The sequence below is a fragment of the Eptatretus burgeri genome, chromosome 4 (assembly GCF_056783735.1).
Source record: "Eptatretus burgeri isolate ZD-2024b chromosome 4, Ebu_testis_v1, whole genome shotgun sequence".
Taxonomy (NCBI): domain Eukaryota; kingdom Metazoa; phylum Chordata; class Myxini; order Myxiniformes; family Myxinidae; genus Eptatretus; species Eptatretus burgeri.
Window position 1 is genome coordinate 52,625,724 of NC_140964.1, and position 21,050 is coordinate 52,646,773.

At 40.2% G+C, this 21,050-nt stretch overlaps 1 protein-coding gene across 7 annotated transcripts in view; it reads right to left on the reverse strand.

The window, feature by feature from the left end:
- Positions 1–839: 839 nt before the first annotated feature.
- Positions 840–21,050, reverse strand: part of LOC147028068 (zinc finger protein 385D-like) — a 465,436-nt gene continuing 445,225 nt past the window's right edge. For 6 of the 7 annotated variants that reach the window (XM_085878078.1, XM_085878076.1, XM_085878075.1 and 3 more), the window contains 3 exons: positions 20,289–20,390; positions 11,857–11,943; positions 840–7,212 (listed from right to left, as the gene is read on the reverse strand). In XM_085878078.1, coding sequence (XP_085734204.1) covers positions 6,973–7,212; positions 11,857–11,943; positions 20,289–20,390 — 429 coding nt within the window. In that variant the 3' untranslated portion in view covers positions 840–6,972. Of the gene's footprint in view, positions 7,253–11,856; positions 11,944–20,288; positions 20,391–21,050 lie in introns of all 7 variants that reach the window. The other variant, XM_085878079.1, reaches the window with a different exon arrangement.

Consider the following 21,050-nt stretch of genomic DNA (forward strand, 5'->3'; position numbering starts at 1 on the left):
AAGGCCTCACCAACGAGGCTTCCACATTATGTAGCATAAACATCTCGCGGTTTGTTTGGTTTGCGAGGTCGAGTATTCAGATACGTTTGGAATGTTTCCAAGTCCTGTGTGCATTCGAAAATGACACTCAAACGATTTTTCCTTTGTTCAGTCACTCTTAATTGCAGTGGAGAGGCTCTGCCAATAAGAAAATTCTGTGCCGGACAGAGTCTTTCCGGTCATAGTTTTACTTTCTTAAGAGGAAATGAACAAATATTCCGAGTGACTTCAAAAAGCATTTGCCACCAATTAAATGACTCTGTGCCATCTCCCGTAAAGGGTAGAGGAAGTTCAAAATTAAACGACATTCCATGTTTTTGTGTGTCCGGTGTTGCGCACATGCAGAGCGCTTTTCTTCATCAGGCATTTCCGTAGTATCTAACATGCACTAAAAAGTCCAGAATACGAGATAAACCGTACTTTCTGTTCTGTCCGCACACTGGCATGTTACGCCAGTGCTGTGAGTTAACGTTTGCGTTGTGATGACTGTATTGCTTTATGGCACCCTGCCATTTTGTGGTGACATAACCGACATTATGTGCATGTTTAAAGCAGTCAGTTATGCCACACTCATCCATGCAGTCATGTCCCTTCTTCAACACAACACTTACAAGTAGTGTTGCTGCCGTAGTTCTTGAGAATGTGAAATAATTGTCCCTTGCCGCATTTGAAACCATCGCTATCACCAGTATAACACCTGTTTATGTTGGCTGGTGTTATAATGTATGAGTTTTCTCCGGTCATCTTGTTTCCTTTAACTTCCTTTCTTTTCCACAATAAACAGAGGACAAGGAGACGGGTTTCTTCCAAGGGCAGTTATTATTTCTACATGCAGAACCATACAGCATAATAAAGCCTTCACCCCTTTAAAGTGGGCTCAGCACTTATAAAGAGGAAGACGAACCAAAATGGCCGCTTTCCCGCTTCCTCTCCCGAACCAAAACCAAAAACAGAAGTGACTCAAAGAAAATCCGTACATTCAAATAACCGCTAGTCAGCAACATTTGCTTATCAATAATAATAATAATTATAATAACGATTGTGCTTACAATATCATTTATTACAAACTTATAAACCGAAAATGGAAAAACATGGCAAGACTGACCATTGCGGGAGTACTGTATCTCGTTCCGAGACATTTTGAATGCCCCTCGTATCATGAATCAAGAGAAGTAATTCACCCTAAACGGTTGGGAACCTTCGATATAAAGTGAAATACAGGTAGTTAGACTGTAATGTCATAATTTCCAACTTATTATGCAACTTTTTAAAATTATAAACTCACGACTCAAAGTTTGCAACTTGTATACATTTGTATTTGTCACATTAACAGCTGTTACCTTTCATGGGGATACTTACTGGCTGTTTATCAATAGCATGGGCTCCAATTTTAATTGCTCGACGGGAGGAATCTTTGGGGAGATGTGCGAAGCAATGGGCATGAGTTGTGCTGAGCAGATGCTTCCTATTAAATTTTTTTTTTTTTTTATAAATGGCCGCGAGTTGAGGATGCTTCGGGATGTAGCAGATGTGTAAGATGTCAGTGAAATTAACAAAATATCAGACGATTTCAAAATTGATCTTTGTAATTCTAAAATGTAAGAGCTTTGAAGGAAATCGGGATAAATTACACATGAGTGACTGACTCGAACGAAAGGAAATATTTCAGTAAACATACTCATAAATACTGATAAAAGGCAACATCTGGAGAGGCTTCAATTGATATCCGTCAACATTCGTTTCTGAAAATTTGGGGTCTTCTTTAATGAGCGAGCATTCCATAGGAACGCAACATAAGCACTTCACGGTACTTTGGTGGAAATGTAAGTGTATTTCAAAGGTTGGAAGGAAGGTTTTGATAAGTTTATACACGAGGTGAGGTGATCAATGCATGAGTTTGGATGATAAATCGCTGTCATCTGCAGTAATTTTATTTAAATACCGGTATTCTTTTGTCACGGAGAAGTTTTGAATTTGCTGATGACGCAAGACATAACTAGGAGGGTAAGGAACGTAATAATACAACACCAGGAGAGTGGATATTTCTTACGTATGCAAAATGGTGGAATTTTTAACCGTACCATGTCGATGCCCAATCCCTCTCCTCTCCCTCCCACCCACACTAAATAACTCCATATTCTCTCCATACTTCTTTAAATGAAATACACAAAGCTTATTTAGAAGGGTAACGAACATACATGACACCAGGAGGCTTTTTATTACTTTTGCAAAATGTGGTAATTTTTAATCTGTCTGCCTCCTGATATCTCCTACAAACCTCTCCCTCGACTCCCCACACACTACCTCCATATTCTCCATACTATTTCTGCTCCCTCTGCCTCCCCCTCTTACTTTTCTCAATCCTAATTTTCTCAATCCTCCCCCCACCTCCCCCTTGCCTTGTGCAAAAGTAATAAATGGACCAATCCTCCAAAAAATGTAAACTTTGGTGTTTTTGAGAACAACCATGACGTTAATTTTATACAATTCATGAACTTTCTAATGTTAAACTATTCTTGAAACTAAAAAATATCTGATCCCGCTCCCCCACTTTCACCCTAATATTGGGGTTTCTTTTTCAAAAATTAAACAAGGTATGAACAATGAATTGTCGCTGTCATTACATTTACGAACAAAACTTTTTTTTTCCCATTGTCTCTGTGCTCACTGTTGAAAACTCGAAACAAAAACGGATCATGAAGGAAAAGGCCTAGATACAGTACACCAGTAGGTGTCAAAACCATTTGTTGGCTTGCAACAACAAAACAACAACAAAACCAACAACTAAAAAGTTTGTAGAACACCTTAACCCAGGCAGTGTTTAAGTGTATAGTTCAATTGAAAAAGAATAATGATTTTAAAAGTCGTCTTAAAAAAAAAAATTCTGGATGTTTGGTGCCATTGATGCAGTCTTATATACCACCTCATATAACACGTCCAAGTACTGCAAAACTGGAGATTTTTCAAAGCAATAAGAAGGCGATTTCTGTTCTCGTGTTCAAGCATATAAATAAATTTAAATAAAATAAAGATTTTAAATGTCGTATAAAAATTAATTCCAGTAGTTTACCGCTGTTGATGCAGTGGATATTACACCACCTTATCTAGCATATCACATGAGTTATTTGTGCCTCTTATTTGTGTCCTTTTTTATGTCCTTAAAAAACAGTAAGGTTCCTGTTTGGAATGATTTTAAATTTTTTTGACCGCCAGTCTCGCTCCTCTCTGCGCATGTGCGATTGGGATGAATTCAGAGCCAAAGTACTGCTAAACTGCAGGTTCGTTTTCTGATTCATGTTCAGATTCGGGTTCTAAATATAACGTTTAATTGAAATTAAGTTGTTCCTCAATCATAAACTGACGTTTGTGGATAGATGGATGGATGGGCAGACAGACAGAAGTGAATCAATTGTTTAACCCCTAATCTTGGATTCCCATGCACAGGGTAAAAAACACTAGAACGACACACGGTAGAGCACACACCTCCGCCAGGCTGAACAGTTTACGTTTTGTATACCATGATAGGCTGGATCTGGATCCGAACGTGAACCAAAATCGAATCGGTTTGTTCTTGTCACCTAACAAACACATCCACCTAGTTTTGTCAAAACTTGTCCGCAACTTTTCAAAATATCATGCTATACTGTATATTCTTTTTGGCCCCATCTATCAATGGTGAAGAATCACATGAAGCATTAAAATTTTTTTTTTATCAGATCCAGATCTTCACCAAAATCGAATCATTTCTTCATTATCACACACCCAACGTGTCCACGAAGTTGCATCTGAATCCATCCACAACTTAAAAAAAACATCAAATCGTGCTATATATCATTTTTGGCCCCATCTCTCAATGATGAAAAAGAACTTTTAAAATTCTGGTATCCAGATCCCGATTCGGATTTTCACCAAAATCTAATAAATTTGTCCTTGTCATACACCCAACTTATCCACAAAATTTCGTCTGAATGTGTCTACAACTTTTTGAGAAATCCTGCTCACAGACAGAGAAACAGACAAAAAAACCGAAAAACAGACAGACACGGGTGAAAACAAAACCTCGGTTCACCTTCAGTGGTGGAGATAACTCGATCGGCACTCGGTAGAGCACATACATCCGCCAGGCTGAACAGTTTGAATTTTGTATCCCACTGATCGGCCGTGTCTGGATCCGGACATCAATCAAAATCTAATCGACTTGTTCTTGTCACCTCTCCAACTCAATCACCTCATTTTGTCCGAATCTGTCAATAACTTTTTGAGACATCGTGCGATACAGTATATAGTTTTTGGCCCAATCTCTCAATGGTGAAGAATCACTTAAAAATTCTAGTAGTCGGATCCGGATCCGGATCTGGATAGTCACCAAAATCTAATGACTTTGTCCTTGTCACATTCCCAACCTGCCCACCAAATTTCTTCCGAATCCCTCCTTAAATATCCTTTTGAGATCCTGCACACAGACAAATGAACAGACGGACAAGGATGAAACCCTAACCTCCACACATCTTCGGTGGCAGAGGTAAATATTCTGCAAATTAAATAAGAAAATATTTTTGAGGAAGGAAAGTTTAAAGCAAGCCAAACAGATTACCTTTTTTCAGCCCAGCTTGACAGAGTTATTGAAGGCCCCAAGCCAAGTTGTGAGCGATTTGCATAGCATTCTGGAACTTATGTTGAAATACCTGGAAATAATAATTGGATTCTTTTATCCCGATGCCAAGTCGCAGATTTTTCTGCTTTTCAATCGTTGACAATTTATTGGTCTTTCACTCATTCACATGTGGTCTTGTGAAAGCTAACTTATTTCTTTTTCTGATCCATCTGCCAGGAAGTGGAGGGGGGTGGGAGGGTGGTGTCCTCCATATAATGTTGGCAAGAATGGCGACGTTTTGGGGTTCTTTCTTACTAAATCTGTACGTTCCATACATCTCCCACTAGTTTCCATTTTCTTTACTTCCTTCTTCTCCCTACCCCTCCTCCCCTCCCCAATTTTGTTCCTCTTTTCCTTATGAACCGCCCTCTACCCCCATTGCTTCCACAATAGAGGCAGATAGCTCCCAGGACTGCAATGACCTTTCAGTTTTTTCTTCTTTTTTGCTCAAAGTTTTGAGACGTTTGTCATCTTATAACAATATGAGTTCCCTTTCGCCAAACTTCGACGCAGGAGGAGGCCATTGGGCCCATCAAAGCTTGTTATTATTAGTGACCTGTGGTTGTTTGTCCGTGCTCTATCCTTTAAATGCTGAGCATCAAGCAAGGAAGCAGCAAGGCTTTGGTACGACTCTGTCGTGGTTCGAAATACTGACGTCTCAGTCTCAGAGCGGATGCTCTAGATAACCATGACACCACCGAGGATGGTAAATAACCTTGTCATATCGTATTTATATAATAAATTCCACTAGTCATAGACACAATGGGGTAAATCTGAAACTCTTAAGATATCTGCCCAAATTCACCTTAAATTGAACGTGGTGGAGGTGGGGGGGGAGTTATTTATTCAGCTTCATCTGCTTTTAAAAAGCCACACACATAAAGTACCAGATTATAGAATATGGTTAATAGGACTTTATGATTTAAAACGACGCGTGGAAAACAAATCAAATATGTGAGAAGGATTTTTATTTGATATTCAATACTCTGATATGGGATATTGCATTCATTCCCAGTCACTCTTGTATAATAATAAATATATTTGTAATTAAAGGAGTGATGAATGCAGATAGATTACCTGGGAAGGTTAAAGTGTCTGCCTTCGGGATTGTGAGCACGTGAATTGTGAGTAAAGTCAGGCGTTTTTATTCCACATAAGACTATAATATTACATCTGCTTTCATTGTGCTGTCATTTCCTTCTTGTTGACCTTCATGCTCGTCTATTCTTTGCTTATGACCTGAGGCTGACTGCCCTTTCCTCCATCGTCAGTATGTTCATTTCTATCCCATGACTAAACCACTTTCTCATGAGCCTTGACCTGTGTAAAAGAATTAATTGAAAACAATTATAAACTTGCTGGACGTGATCAATTTAAGAGATTTCTTTTCAGGTTGGCAAAAAGCATAAAGGAACACGGAGCCAAGGTTATTGCATTTGAACAGGAGACAGAAATATAATTGCGCTTTGTACAGGTTTGCCACTGGAAGGAACAACATGTTGCAAAAATGTGGCGGAAGAAAAAAAAAAAAGGTGGAAAAGTTTGAAAGGATCGAGGAGGGTACCCAGTGGGGAAGAAAATGTGAGGTTAGTTGTGGCTCGAGTATTTAGGTAGGTGATGCGTATTTAGGTTTTATTGAGGATTCACCTGGTGGCTTTAGCTCACATATGTTTATTGGTCAAAATATCTGTTGACTTGTATTCATGGTTGCAGATGGTTGTCTTAAACATTTGACCCAATGAACAAGTGCCCCATCACCCCTCACCCCCTTCTTTGTTCGCACTGACGTGAACAGTGCGGAATTGGGATGGAACAAGCTATTGGGCAAAAGCTTCAGATCTCTTTCCTATGCATCATATTTCCCTGTATCGATACAGTATTATCACCTACATTGCATCAACAGCTAGTCTTCCTTGTCCATTTAGTAATAGTGCCTTAATGTGAAGTGATAATGTTATACCGGGAAGAGAAACAATTTTCTGATGATGTAAACAATCTCCAAAGTGTTAATCTGTCATTGTTGATAGTGATTGTATGACAGTTCACCAGAAGTCAAATAAAACTGATTATTTTGCTTACTGATAAAGTTCCTCTCAGAATAAAGTTCCCATTGAAAGCTTTTGAGCTTTTCTAAGTTATACCCTGGTTGTGTGCACCTTCGATGCTGCACCAGAGAGTCCTGGCAAATCCATCTTCAATTCGACACCGGTCTCTGTGACCGAATGGAAGACAGTCGAGGTCATTATATCGAGTTTAGGTCACGCACTCTCATTGCAACATCAATACGGTGCAAACAAGATGGCTCCATGCGGAGTGGAGCGCATCGGGCCTGGAGCGGGCCGAAGCAGGGTTTGCGCCAAGATAGGTCGTGGGAAGATCGCTGAGGCACCTGGCAAGGTGCGAAGGGCGAAAGGTGTCCCCATCGATACGGCAGTAGCAGCGGCGACAGCCAGAGGTGTTGGCAAGAAGCTGGTGGTTGTCAAAGATTTCCCCAGGCCTTTGTGTAGGGCCAGCTTAGCCTATGGGAGTTATGTAGTTTGGTGTTATTTCTCTATATTTCTGTAGGAATAGATTAGTGGATTTTAAAAAGTGCATTAAAACTGCAGTATTAGCAAATGGTGCTTCATCTCAAATTCAAACAAACAATTCCATTCAATGCTTTTGTTTTAATGAACTGTGTCAACAACTTGCATGAACGTAAAACAATATGCTTGCAACTTATTATGGAATGTTTCACTGAAGTTAGTGTTGTTTTTCCTTGGAGGGTTGCAATTTTTTAAGCACTGACAAAATTAAATATTCATCATTTTATTTAAAAGGAGTGGTGTTTTCGACTCAGTGCATATATTACCATCAACTTTATGAAAACTACCCAGACAAGCACCAGTAATGGGCCGGTACGAGCTCTTTGTCGGCATGGGTTTAGGCCAAGACTAAGCCGCCGTTGGTGTGCTATTGGGGTCAAGACTTTATAAAACTTATTTATATAGTGAGACTGCATCACTGTGGCTCTTTGACCCAATTTTTGACAACTACTCATCTGAGGCGGTGCTTTGTTCCCTCACTTCTGTGGCCTCACTGGCTTCCTCACAACTTGCTCTTTTGCAGAGGACTATTACCTATCCAGTTTTCATTTCTGTCGGCTTTCAAGCCAAAATCCATTGCTATCGGGGAAATTCAAACTGCTAAGTTAGAACGCCGCATGCAACTCCTCATAGGGGGAAGTTGACGTCATCACTATATAAAAGTGAACAGCGCAATATTAGTATACGACGTTTAAAGCTTCAATAGAGGTAGATTGGTTGTTTGCCAGAACATAACAGTGTATGTTTGCCAATTGCTTGGTTTTTTTGCTGACTTTTAGGGGGGAAATTGGTCGTCAAAAGGTATTTTTTTTCTGACCGTGTGTTAAGGAATTAGCAAAAAAGTATGTTTTTCTGCCAAATGAGTCGAATTTGTGTTTGTGTGCACGCAGGTGAAAACTGCGCTCATATCCAATCAGATTACTTGATGGAGCTGAATCGCATGATCGTGGGAGATGTTCCACACGTATCCTGTGAATCAATTTTCAAGATAAGCATGTATTTAAGCCCACCCGGTTCCAAACTAAAACTGCCTTTTTTCATTTACATATTCACATAAACATTTAAACTTCATTCCCCCTTTTCATTCACTGGTTTCAGCTGATGTGTAAATTTTGTGGCGTTTAAAAATTTTAGTTTGGCGGATGTGTGTGGCACTGTCTTTTCACAATTAACATTTTAAGATCCATCCCAAATTTGTCTGTGGGGTATTATGTAGGATCTGGCACCACGCGTGAAGCAACGCAAGTGAGACAAGCAGATTTTCCTGTCTGACGGTCATTTGTGAGCCAGATGGGTCTTTAATTGACAATTCCATAGCATGCATCTTGTCGTTTATCTGAGAGTAAGCTCTATTTTCCAGAAGAGTCGGGTCAATTTATGACAAACAACCACCAAACCCACAACAAATTGCAACAAAAGGTTTCTCAGTGGTTTTCATTCCTACTGGATATACTGATCAATAGAAAAAAAAGTCTACCAAAATCTGACATCCGGAAATGGGTTAAAACAGTCATTTTCAAAATCGCCGCCACCGGGCTTTGAAATAACTAAAACAGCTATAACTTCTTCAATACTTGTGATAAAAACATAATTGTTGGTTCTGGTCCATGGTTTTAATGGATCAGCAATCCACTAGTGTCAATAAAATTTAGATCTGATCAGTATTTAACCTGAAATCCAAGATGGCGGCAAAAAACTTGCTGCACAATCCAAAACGAGTAAGCTGTGGCTGGGTTATCAGAAAATGCTCCATACTGCTCGGGCAATGATCAAGGCAGATCGCACTGGGTCTTGGAAGGATCACTTGCAAGCTGTTGCTGATACCTTGCCAATATTTGCAGCAGTTGGACACTACAACTACCAGAAGTCCGCTTATCTCTACGTACAAGAAATGAGTGAATTGGAGAGCAAACACCCAGATGTGTATAAGAAGGTTCAAAATGGCTTCCATGTGATCCGGCGAACAAACCAGTTTTGGGCAGGCCTCAGCTGTGATCTCGTCATCAAACAAACACTCATGAGACCACTAAAGAGCACCGGTGGCTTGACTCATGGCAGTAAGATGACAGAGGAACACCGAGCAATGTGGACAATGTCAGCCCCCATAACATCTGAGGTCAACGTCGCCATGCAGGACTTCAATGATCTCACATACGCAACAAGCGGACAGCATTAAGAAGCAACTGGTGCCAGAATTGAAAGACATGCATTCGACCTCTCGAAGAGAAGCACAAAGTTGAATGCATTTTCACCTTTCTCCTCTGATCCTACATTGAGAAATATCATAAATGATATCGTGGCAAGCGAAGACATCAACATGCATGAATATGAATCTGTTGGGAACAAAATCATCGAGAGAATGATTGGACAACCTGTGTTTTCCTTCTCCATCAAGAGGACAGAGAAAGCAAAGACCCTGGGAAATTCTAATGCTCTTCAGGTTGCTCCTCGCAGAACCATCGACTCCAGTTTGCTATTCCAGCGATTCCTGGTGGTATCCAGAGAGGTGATTTGTCACTTGAGGACGTGATGAGTTTTGAACTCAGTCCATACCCTCCATCCCTCTTTGAGGACAAGAAGATCTTGAGGAAGGCCGACAAACCTCAACTCGCTCAAGCTGTCAATGACCACTGTACCAAGGCACTGGCATGTGAAGGAGTACCTGACACCACACCTTCAGCACACCTTAAGACTGAAAGGTATGTTCTTGATGGTGGATCCTTGCTGCACAAGCTCAAGTGGAAGAAGGGAGATACATATGGCAAAATAGCCAGAGCATATGCGGACTTCACAACAAAACACTATGGGACAGCAACTGTTGTCTTTGATGGGCTATGGTGCAGGCCCTTCGATAAAGGATAACACTCAGCAGAGACGGGGACAAGCCAACAGCTATCTGACTGTGAACTTCACCGGGGAAACTGAATTTGACGGAAAAAGAGATGAATTCCTATCTGTCGGCAGTAACAAGCAACAGCTGATCACCTTAATAGGTGATCAGCTGAAGAAAGTGGGCTGCACAGTTATTCAGGCAGAAGGGGACGCTGATGTGGACATTGCCAAGACAGCCGTAAACAGCACAATTCTGCATTCCACCACACCAATAGGAGGAGACACAGATTTGTTGATGCTTTTGCTCCATTACTGTATACCAGATGGAAAACCACTATATTTCAGATCAGACAACCAGTCAAGAAGCAATCTGAAAGTATATGACATCAATCGGATGAAGCATCTTCTTGGGAATAAGTTGTGTACTCAACTATTATTCCTGCACACCTTCACAGGATGCGATTCAACATCTCGTGTGTATGGCATTGGGAAAAAATCAGTGTTTCAGAATCTCGTGGAAGATGATCAAGGCCTCCAGTTGTGTGCAGATACATTCACTTCGAGAGGCGTCAGCCACGCTGAAATATAGAAACTTGGCAGCCAAGCGTTGGCCGTTATATTTGGTGGGGAGAGCACAAGTTCTCTGGCAGCCATGCGTTACAAGATATTCACAAAGAAGGTCGCTGCTGCTATGTCTTTCGTTACACCTGAGCGTCTTCCCCCAACGGAATCTGCCACCAAGTTTCATTGTCTCCGAGAGTGCTACCAGGCCATGGTTTGGATGGGGATGGAGGGTGACCTCGATCCTCTGGACTGGGGCTGGGGACTTGAAGACAATCGATTTGTACCTATCATGACTGCCATGAATGCTGCGCCAGACACTCTTCTGAAGATGATACACTGCAACTGCACCACAGCTTGTGACACACCCCATTGCAGCTGCAGAAAGAATGGGCTTCCGTGTACGTCTGCATGTGGATCATGCCAAGTGACGTTTTGTGACAATCCACTAAATCAAGCCTCTGAGGAACTAGAGGACAGTGATGAGGACTGAAATTGTAACCTAAACTGCCATTATGTAATGTTCACAAATAAATGTTTCAGTGGCACCAGGTGTTCAGTGATTTTGGTTCAGATGGAAAATTTATTGATTTTTGCACTCTTGAATTTTGCCGCCATCTTGGATTTCATGTTAAATACTGATCAGATCTAAATTTTATTGACACCAGTGGATTGCTGATCAATTAAAACCATGGACCAGAACCAACAATTATGTTTTTATCACAATTATTAAAGAAGTTATAGCTGTTTTAGTTATTTCAAAGCCCGGTGGCGGCCATCTTGAAAATGACTGTTTTAACCCATTTCCGGATGTCAGATTTTGGTAGACTATTTTTTCTGTTGATCAGTATATCCAGTAAGAATGAAAACCACTGAAAAACCTTTTGTTGCAATTTGTTGTGGGTCAGGTGGTATTTTGACCCGACTAGAAGGCCAAAAGCTGAATCTGTGATACCACTGCATTTCATCTGGACTTGAACCCATAATCTTTGGGATATTAAGGCAGTCACCTCACCAGTCGACCAACAACATGCGGAAAACAATTGAGGATAATTAGACAACGCACAATGAAATAAAATTAAACAATGCAGAATCGAAGAGCAACGGCAGACAATAAATAGCTAAGCTGTTTGCTCTATATACACAGTGAGTTTCTTTAAAGAAAAGAAGGACATGTTCTTTTACCTGAATGGTCGCAGCAGTGATGAGTGGAGTAGGAAGGAAACTCGCCTGCAGTGAGCTCACCAATTCCTTGGGGAAAGCGAGAGCAGGCTGGGGGCACAACAGGTCATTGCATGTATTATGTATCTTCAGGTTCACTTTTGATTCAGTTGTGAGTAAAGTAACATGCATCTCTGTGACATTCATGTCGAGGCTTATGGTGGAGCGAAAGGAAACTTTAAACCAAGGAAGAGGGGATATTGAATCATGGAGCATGCAGTATATCATGGAAAGGTCGTTAAACCAGCTATCCTCTCTGGAATGTGGGTGTCAGATAGTCCATGGTATACATTTTACAAGAGTAGGCCTTGGCCAGATACCCACTGGGCAAACCCCGAAACACTGGTAGCGACTCTAAGCTGAGTACAAATTTACATTATTATCACCGTTACACCAGGTGCATTACTTGAAAAGCACAGAGAAAAATGATTTTTTTGGTTAATAACGACAAACTTTATCTTTCACGACAATGAAGCACCGAAACTGTGCTGACAGGATATCTGTGAGGTACTCTACCGGTCAAAAGTTTTAGAACACCCCCATTTTTCAAGTTTTTACTGAAATTTAAGCAGTTTAATGTTTCAATGTACTCTGAAATTAAAGCAAAGAACAAATAAACAATTGCAAATTTAAAAAAAGTCATGGAATCGTTTTGTTGAACAAAAGTGACAAAGTAGCCACCTTTTGCAGATATAACAGCCGGACATACTCGTGGCATTCTTTCCACAATGGAAATCAAATATTGTTCCGAAAGTTCTTCCCAACTGTTGCAGAAGTTCCCACAAATGTGTTGCACTTGTAGGTTGTTTTGTTTTCACCCTTCTGTCCAGTTCATCCCAAACCAGCTCGATGGGGTTTAGGTCTGGAGACTGAGCTGGCCATTCCATGATTTGAAGTCTACCGTCTTGTTCTTTTCTTCTAAAGTAGTTCTGACAAAGCCTGGAGGTATGTTTTGGGTCGTTATCTTGCTGAAGGATGAACCCCTGACCAACTCGGCATAGACCAGAGGGTATTGCATGGCGCTGCAAAATGCTGTGGTAGCCCTTTTGGTTAAGGGTGCCAGTCACTCTGTGCAAGTCGCCGACTCTGGATCCAGCAAAAGAGCCCCAGATCATCACGCTTCCTCCTCCACGTTTGACAGTTGGTGTCACACACTGAGGAACCATCCTTTCGCCTACTCGATGGCGTACAAAAACTCTGCGTGGGGAACCGAAGATTTCAAATTTTGATTCATCGGTCCATAAGACCTTCTTCCAGTTTTCAGTGGTCCACTGCCGGTGCTTCATGTCCCAGACAAGCCTCTTTCTCTTATTTTGCCATCTTAGCAATGGCTTTCTTACTGCCACTCGACCTGTCAAACCTGCAGCTCGAAGTCTTCTTTAAACAGTTGAAACTGAGACTTTCTTACTTCGGCCAGTGTTAAGCTGTGCTTGAAGCTGCTGTCCTGTGAGCTGCCTATCACGGAGGCTGTTGACTCTCAGAAACTTGTCTTCTGATTATGTTGTGGCTTGGGGTCTGCCAGACCTCTTCCTCTCAGAGTTTCCTCCAGTTTCCAAGTGCCTTTTGATGGTGGAGGAAACTGTACTCACTGACACCTTGGCTACTTTGCAATTTCTCTAAAGGAAAGACCTACACTTTTGAGGGTTATAATGGTCTGTCTGTCTTCCTTTGTTAATTGTCTTTTTCTCGCCATTATTATAACAATATACTACTTCCTGCAGTACAATATTGTCCAAATAATGCTTCAGAGGGTGTAGCAACACAGTCTGTTCCAACACTGCTTTTATACAGACAGAAGGTTGTAACCAATCAACAAAAGTTGAGACACCTGTAGGAATTGTTTGCAACAACTTTCAAGGCTTAATTTACTTCCATTGCTGCAGAACAGCTGCAGTTGCTAACCCATTACTTGTTCCCTGAAAAGGGCCTTTTTAACAACTCTGAAATTTACATTATTTTTCAGTTTTTAGTAACCTAAATTTTTTTAACCTCTGGCAGTTTACCAATTAGCTTTGTACCATTTCAGGTTATTCAGTGGACTTGAACTGCTTACATTTCAGTAAAAACTGAAAAATGGGGGTGTTCTAAAACTTTTGACTGGAAGAATATATGTGATAAGCTTAGTCAAGGTTCGTTTCCTCACAGAATAGGATCTGACTAAGAATTGTCATTGATCATCAAAGAAGACCAGTACTTCCAAGGGGACATTAGACCGACTGTCCTATGTTGTCAAATTTGCCTGTGTTACTGTGTATGTGACAGATTTTTGTGTGTCGGTACCCTCGCAGACAGGGCAAGGCATTACTGTGTGTTCCATCCCTTGGATGGATGTTAAACAGCATCCCATCTGCCAGCATTAGTTGGTGGATATTAAAGATCTGACGGTGTCCTTTATGAAGAGTCGGTGAGCTATCGCTAGCACACTGAACAAATTACAATTTCCTACCCAACCTCCAGGGTTCACTGCATTTACGGCACAGCAATTTAGGCTACCCAAAGCCATGTGCTGAATATGAAAGAAGAAGACGAAAAATATATTAAAAGATAAAAATTAAAGGAAACTAGAATGGCACTTTTCAATATCACAACATTGACAGATATGCCTCGACCCACATTATGACATCATTATACATACTTGCACCAAGTTTCATTAAAATTCTTTCAGCTGTTCTCAAATATCACATTTTTACCTGACATGACCTCTGACCTCTGACCTTTTAACCTCAAAATCTCAACGGTTCATCTTTACATCATTACACAGACTAGTACGAAGTTTGACTTGTATCCCTTCAGCTGTTCTTAAGTTATCACGGTAACAAATATCCAACATGGACTCTGACCTTTGACTTTTAACATCTTTATGCTGCCATTTCATCCGTTCATCTTTGCATCATACTGTGTTTTTTTGGGGTTTTTTTTGTTACCAAGTTTTATCAAAATCCCATCACTTGTTCACAAGTTAGCGTGGTAACATAATTTTTACCTCACATGACCTATGACCTTTGCCCTTTTGACCCCAAAATCGAATCACTTCATCTTTGCATCATTATACATTATACATACCAAGTTTGACTAGATCCCTTTTAGCCATTCTTAAGTTATCGCAGTAACGAAAGCATATCACAGACGCCCGGATGGACGCACAGTTGGATGGACAATTTGAAAACATAATGCCTCCAGCGACCAAGTCAGCGGAGGCATAAAAAGGGAGATTTAGGATTGACATATGTATGGGTGTACGGTGACATCATCAGTGGTGGCATAACAAAATCATAGCTGCCAAACCATGTGACCTATGACATCATAGGTGGAGAACTTTTTGTTCCTCATGGATCGGCGATCATACCTGTAAAATTTTGCATCAATCTGTTCAGCTGTTTCAGAGAAGAAGATTTTTGGAGGTTTGAGGGTAAATACAATATGGCTGCCGAACCACGTGACCGATGACGTCATAAATTTTTCCCCCATACAATTTAGCCCTAGATGACCCTCAAAAATTTTCACACTGATTGGATAAAGTGATGATGTCATTGGTGGCTTCGTTATTGCATCAATAAATTTGTTGTCATAACGAAGTCACCAATGACATCATCAAAAAAAGTCACATTTATTTGGCACGGGGAGTACTGGACTTGTGCCAAGTTTCAATTTTTTTTCCATGGAGCAGTTTCGAAGATACAGAGGCCCAAAAATTTTCCTTTTTTCCAACATGGCTCCCACATCACATGACCTATGACATCATAATTATCATTAAAACATTCTGCATGAGTAGTCGCACCTGTCTTGAAAATTTTGTGTCAATCGGATAAGCAGTTACAGAGAAAACAGAGAAAATTATCACGGAAGGACGGACGTACGTATGTATGGACGGATGGACAACCTAAAAAATCAGGCCTCCAACAACTTCGTCAGTGGAAGCAAATCACTTTTACTTCAAAATGTGTACATAAGCACATGACCTGAGGAGTTGGGATGAAATGAGTAAATACTTACATATATATATATATATATATATATATATATATATATATATATATATATATATATATATATATATATATATATATATATATATATATATATATATATATATATATATATATATATATATATATATATATATATATATATATATATATATATATATATATATATGCCTGGTGTTGGCTTAATGGTTAAGGTAGTGGGCTTGGAATCCTAGGGTCCTGGGTTCAAATCCCGCTCATCTATTGAATTAACACCAGGTGGGGTTGACTCTGCCTGTCATCCTTCCGAGGTCGGCAAAATGAGTGCCAGCATGCTGGTATACTGTGTCGGAGTGGCGACCCGTCCAGGATTGTTCCCAATAGCCAAGGAGACTGCTTCGGCGGCACCAACGCTCTGCACAGAGTATGGTCCTAATGGATGGATATTAAAGTACACGACTGGATTGGTTGTTGTATTGATATGTACGTACAGGGGGCGCTCTCGGACATCCGGGTGTCGAGTCTCCATCTTGACCGAGTGCTTTTCGTTGTCTGCATTAAACCTGATTGGATCTGAGCCTGATTGTGTCACATCTTCTTAACAAGTACTGACGTGGTGGCAGCAGTGAGTCAGCGCTTCATCTCACGCCCTTTTCATCACGGCTTCCGGATTAAACCTGGCAGATGATTGTCGGAAAAAGGACCTTGGAGATTTCCTCGAGGCTGGCTCTGTTGCCAAAATCGCAGCGATGACTTATTTTGTGACGCAGATTCACCTGAGGAACTATTGAAAGTTTGGTCCGCTGTGATTCACATCTTGGATAAATGTGATCTTCGACTCTCAACCACGAAAACTGTCATCTGCCCAAAATCCACTGCTATCCGAAGATGGGTTATGTTTTCAGGTAATTTGGGTGCTTGTCCTCAACAAGTCAACACTCTAAGCTCTTGCCATCCACTGACCACGGTGAAAGGCCCTCAGTCCTTTGGTGGCGCTTACAAGGTCCTTGCGCATGTTTCACAGAATGCTGCTACCTTGTTGTCCCCCTTTGATGATGTCTGTACTGACCGGCCCTCACAGGACTGTGTGTCGTCCACTGACACTAAAGCTTCAGCCACCCTTCAGTCACATCGCACAATACAACCTTACCTAAAGTGTCAGACCAGTTGTGGATTGATACTGACCAATCTACCATGTGTGTCGGCATTGGCGCCACAGTGTACGTGGTATGCAATGGAAAACCTCTGCTCGCTGGTTTGTTCAGCGCTAAAATGAAGAAACACCATACGTCCTGGCTATTACTCCCTGGATCTGAGCCTGACTGTGTGGCATTTTCTTTACAAGTACTGACAGTAGCCAAATTTCTCCGTCCGTCCATCCGCCCCTCTGTCCATCACGCTCTTTTCGCTGGTACGTCATTACAGTTAACACGTCCCGCCGCTTTGCTGGCGGCAGTTGAACACCATAACCCATCTATCTGACCATCTGACGATCTGATGTTCAAAGGTGATGGGCTAAATCCCAGATGCTTGGTGACGGATTTAATAAGATGGCGCTGTTGTAAGATGGCATTTTGTCTGTGATGTCATTACGATATTACATCCAATGACAGGCTTGTCCTTCACAGCAGTGTAATGTTCATGACCCAATTCCATATCCCGGCCATGCTTGACGTCATTGCCGGGTGCCGAATGAAGGGAATACTCAGTTTTCACTCCGTTTGTTTGTTACTTCCAAAATCGAAGATTTTTCAAGTATATTGGTCAGTCAATTTTGTTATTCTGTCTGTCTGTCTGTCTGTCTGTCTGTCTGTCAATCGCCTACGCCCTACATGTTACAATTCCAAACTGATTGTCATGAAACTTTACCAAGATGTAGAGGTTGACTGAACTGAGAAGCCTATTGATTTTGAGGTCAAAGGTTATCTTGAGGTCAAGTTTCTAAAATCGTCATTTTTCATCCGATTGACTTGAAATTTGAACAAGATTTGCATATTGCGGCACAAAATTAGAAAACCAACTATTTTTGAGATCAAAAGGTCAAAGGTCATCTCAAGGTCAAACTTCTAAAATCATCAATTTCAATCTGAAAAAATTGTCAATTTACATACTTTAACTTGAAAGTTGAACAGGATTTGCATATTGCATCACTGAATTGGGAAATAAACTATTTTTGAGGTCAAAAGCTCAAAGGTCAAACTTCTAAAATCTTCAATTTAAATCTGAAAAATAATCAATTTTTAATCCGATTGACCTGAGCTTTGATTAAGATTGTCAATTTTAATCTTAATGAAATGGACAATTTGATGTATCCATGGCAACTTTTAGAGAGGGGGGTGGATTTTGCAAGTATCGTGCTCTGCACGATGTCTTTTTCTTGGTTTCCTGTTTTCTTTCTTGTTTTCTTGTTACTTGCAAAACAGAAGCTTTTCCAAATAGATTGGCTAGTCGATTTTGTTATTCTGTCTGTCTGTTTGTCTGTCTGTTTATCGCCTACAGGTCACAATTTTGAACCGATCTTCACTAACCTTCACCACATGGTCGAGTTTGTCAAAAGGAAGAAGCCTATTGTTTTTGAGGTCAAAAGATCAACATAGGCCAAAGGTCAACAACTTAGGTGAGATTTCTAAAATCCTCAATTTTCATCCGATTGACTTGAAATTTGAAGAGGATTTATATTTCACATCACTGAATTCAAGCAGCCAATTATTTTTGAGGTAAGCATAGACAAAAAGGCAACATAGGCCCAAGGTCAACAACTTAGGTGGTATTTCTAAAATGCTCAATTTTCATCGGATTGTCTTGAAATTTGTAGAGGATTTATATTTCAGGTCAGTGAATTCAACCAGCCAATTATTTTTGAGTTGTTTGTTTGTCTGGGCAATATCTCAGCCATCCTTTGAGCGAGCAAGCTGAAATTTGGGGACAAAAGTGAAGATGAACTTTGGCAAAAGATATTTTTGATTAATCAATTAATTGATTAATTACTTAACTATGATCGATTTATTAATTACTTATTTCTTTTATTTCTCATCCTGGCAATATCTCAGGCATATTTTGAGCTCGGAAGTTGATATTTGGACATGACAGTGAACAAGTCATTTGGCTATAAAGGGTATTTTTATTTATTAATTAATCAATAAATTATTCATTTTTCGATTAATTATTAATTTTCAAAAAGTTACACATTCAGATGAAACAGCGGTGGTTTCGGTATGCTATTAGGCAATTGATTGAGAAATTAATTATTTTACGATTATTATTTATTTATTTTAATTATGCAATTATGCCCCCTCCCAACTCCGACTCCATGTGCTGCAAGGCGGCATCACTGGGTGTCGAAGGCGTCCCGGCAATGTCGCGCACTGGAGGATTTATTTATTTATTTGGCATGGGGGAGGTGTACTTTGAATGTACTGCTATTTGTTCAAGTTCTGATCAAAAAACTGTTTTTTTTTGGTAATTAGGTCACAATCCTAAAAAGTAAGTCAAGGACGCAAATAAAATATCAGATGCACAAATTCAATGCAGGTCCTCTATTATGATGCAAGAACACCTTTGAAGGCTAAGCGGTCTTTGAGATTCCACAATGGCAAAATTGAGATGACAAATAAGCAATTATTTTTTTTCAGACTTCCATTTGAACTTGACCTTTAACGTGGAGGAGTATGATGTAGATTAAGCATAAAGGCGGTTTGCTCTCGGTTATCTAGAGAGGCCAGTTTCGTTATGATCAGACAAACCTTAGCCGAGTTGTGGTGAAACATGTTAAAATGCCTATAATTAGTTAATGACCTCAAAAATTAAGTCAAGATCAAAATAATTATGTCAACCCTGCATTCTTTTTATTCCAATGATTGCTGCAAAATTTAATTCCAAAAGTCTGAGCTGGATCCGAGATACAGCTTGGACGTTGGCAGAAAAAAGGGAGAAAAACCTAACGGATGGTTTATTTCTTCTCAGGGTCTAAGACCTTGACCTTTAACTTGGAGGAGTATGATGTAAATTAAACGTAAATGTGCCTTGCTCTAAGCTATCTATAGAGAGCAATTTCATTTTACGAACCTTATTTGAATTTTGGTGAAAAATGTTAAAATGTGTACAATTAAGTCATGACCTTAAAATTAGGTCAATGTCAAAATATTATGTCAACCCCACATACTTTCTATTCACATAAATGATGCAAAATTTCCTTCCGAAAGTCCCAGCCGGCTCAGCGATACAGTTGGCAAAAACAAGAAGAAGAAAAAAACCCCCCAAAAACCTAACTGGTGGTTTAGTACTCCTCGGAGTCTAAGAAACTCTGAGATACCATTCAAAACTGAGGGCAGTAATTGTAGAAACAAACCCTATAACAGCTACTTGCCCCCCCCCCACCACCCACCCTATCTGATAGAGGGAGGCTTAATGAAATGTGTTGAAGTTACTTACAAACAGCGAAGAGCTTTTTCGCTGCAACTTGCTGTAAGGGCTGAACTTGGGCTTCGGTGGCTTTCCAGCCAATTTGTCCTTGTGCCTTCGGCTGGCAAGATGCTGGAACGTCAATGGGACATTAGTAATTGATCTTTCAATATGTCAAGCACGCACGTTGTGTGAAGTCATACTTATCATGTTCGAATTCATGTCTCTGATGAAACGCATCAATTTGGTAAAAAGCGAAAGCATTGTTTTCTTCAAAATATATCCTTTTATTTTTAAAATGTTAATTGCATTAAGGTGATGCTAATATTGAACAGATTTTAGATTACAAAATCAAACAAATTAATTTAATGTCAGTAAGTGTTGAAAACGTGTATAAATTGAAAGCAATCAGGCAATGCGGGGTGAGGGATCAAAAATTATTTCCCATAAATATGAAGGAATAAGAAAATGAATAAAAACTAGCGACGTAGAAAAGGACTTAGATCTCTGGCAAAAAAAAGCCTTTCCCCTAGCTCTGAAGGAATGGACCCCCGGTGCATCCGTTTTGCTTATTTAGGACGAAGTAGGGTCCAAAATGATTGACGCTCTGAAAAGAAAAACAATTAAATATGAAAACTTTGTGAAAAGCAATTAAATATACATTTCTAGAGAGACTGAGGCTCATTTAGGAATCTCTCACACACACACACACACACACACACACACACACACACACACACACACACACACACACACACACACACACACACACACACACACACACACACACAC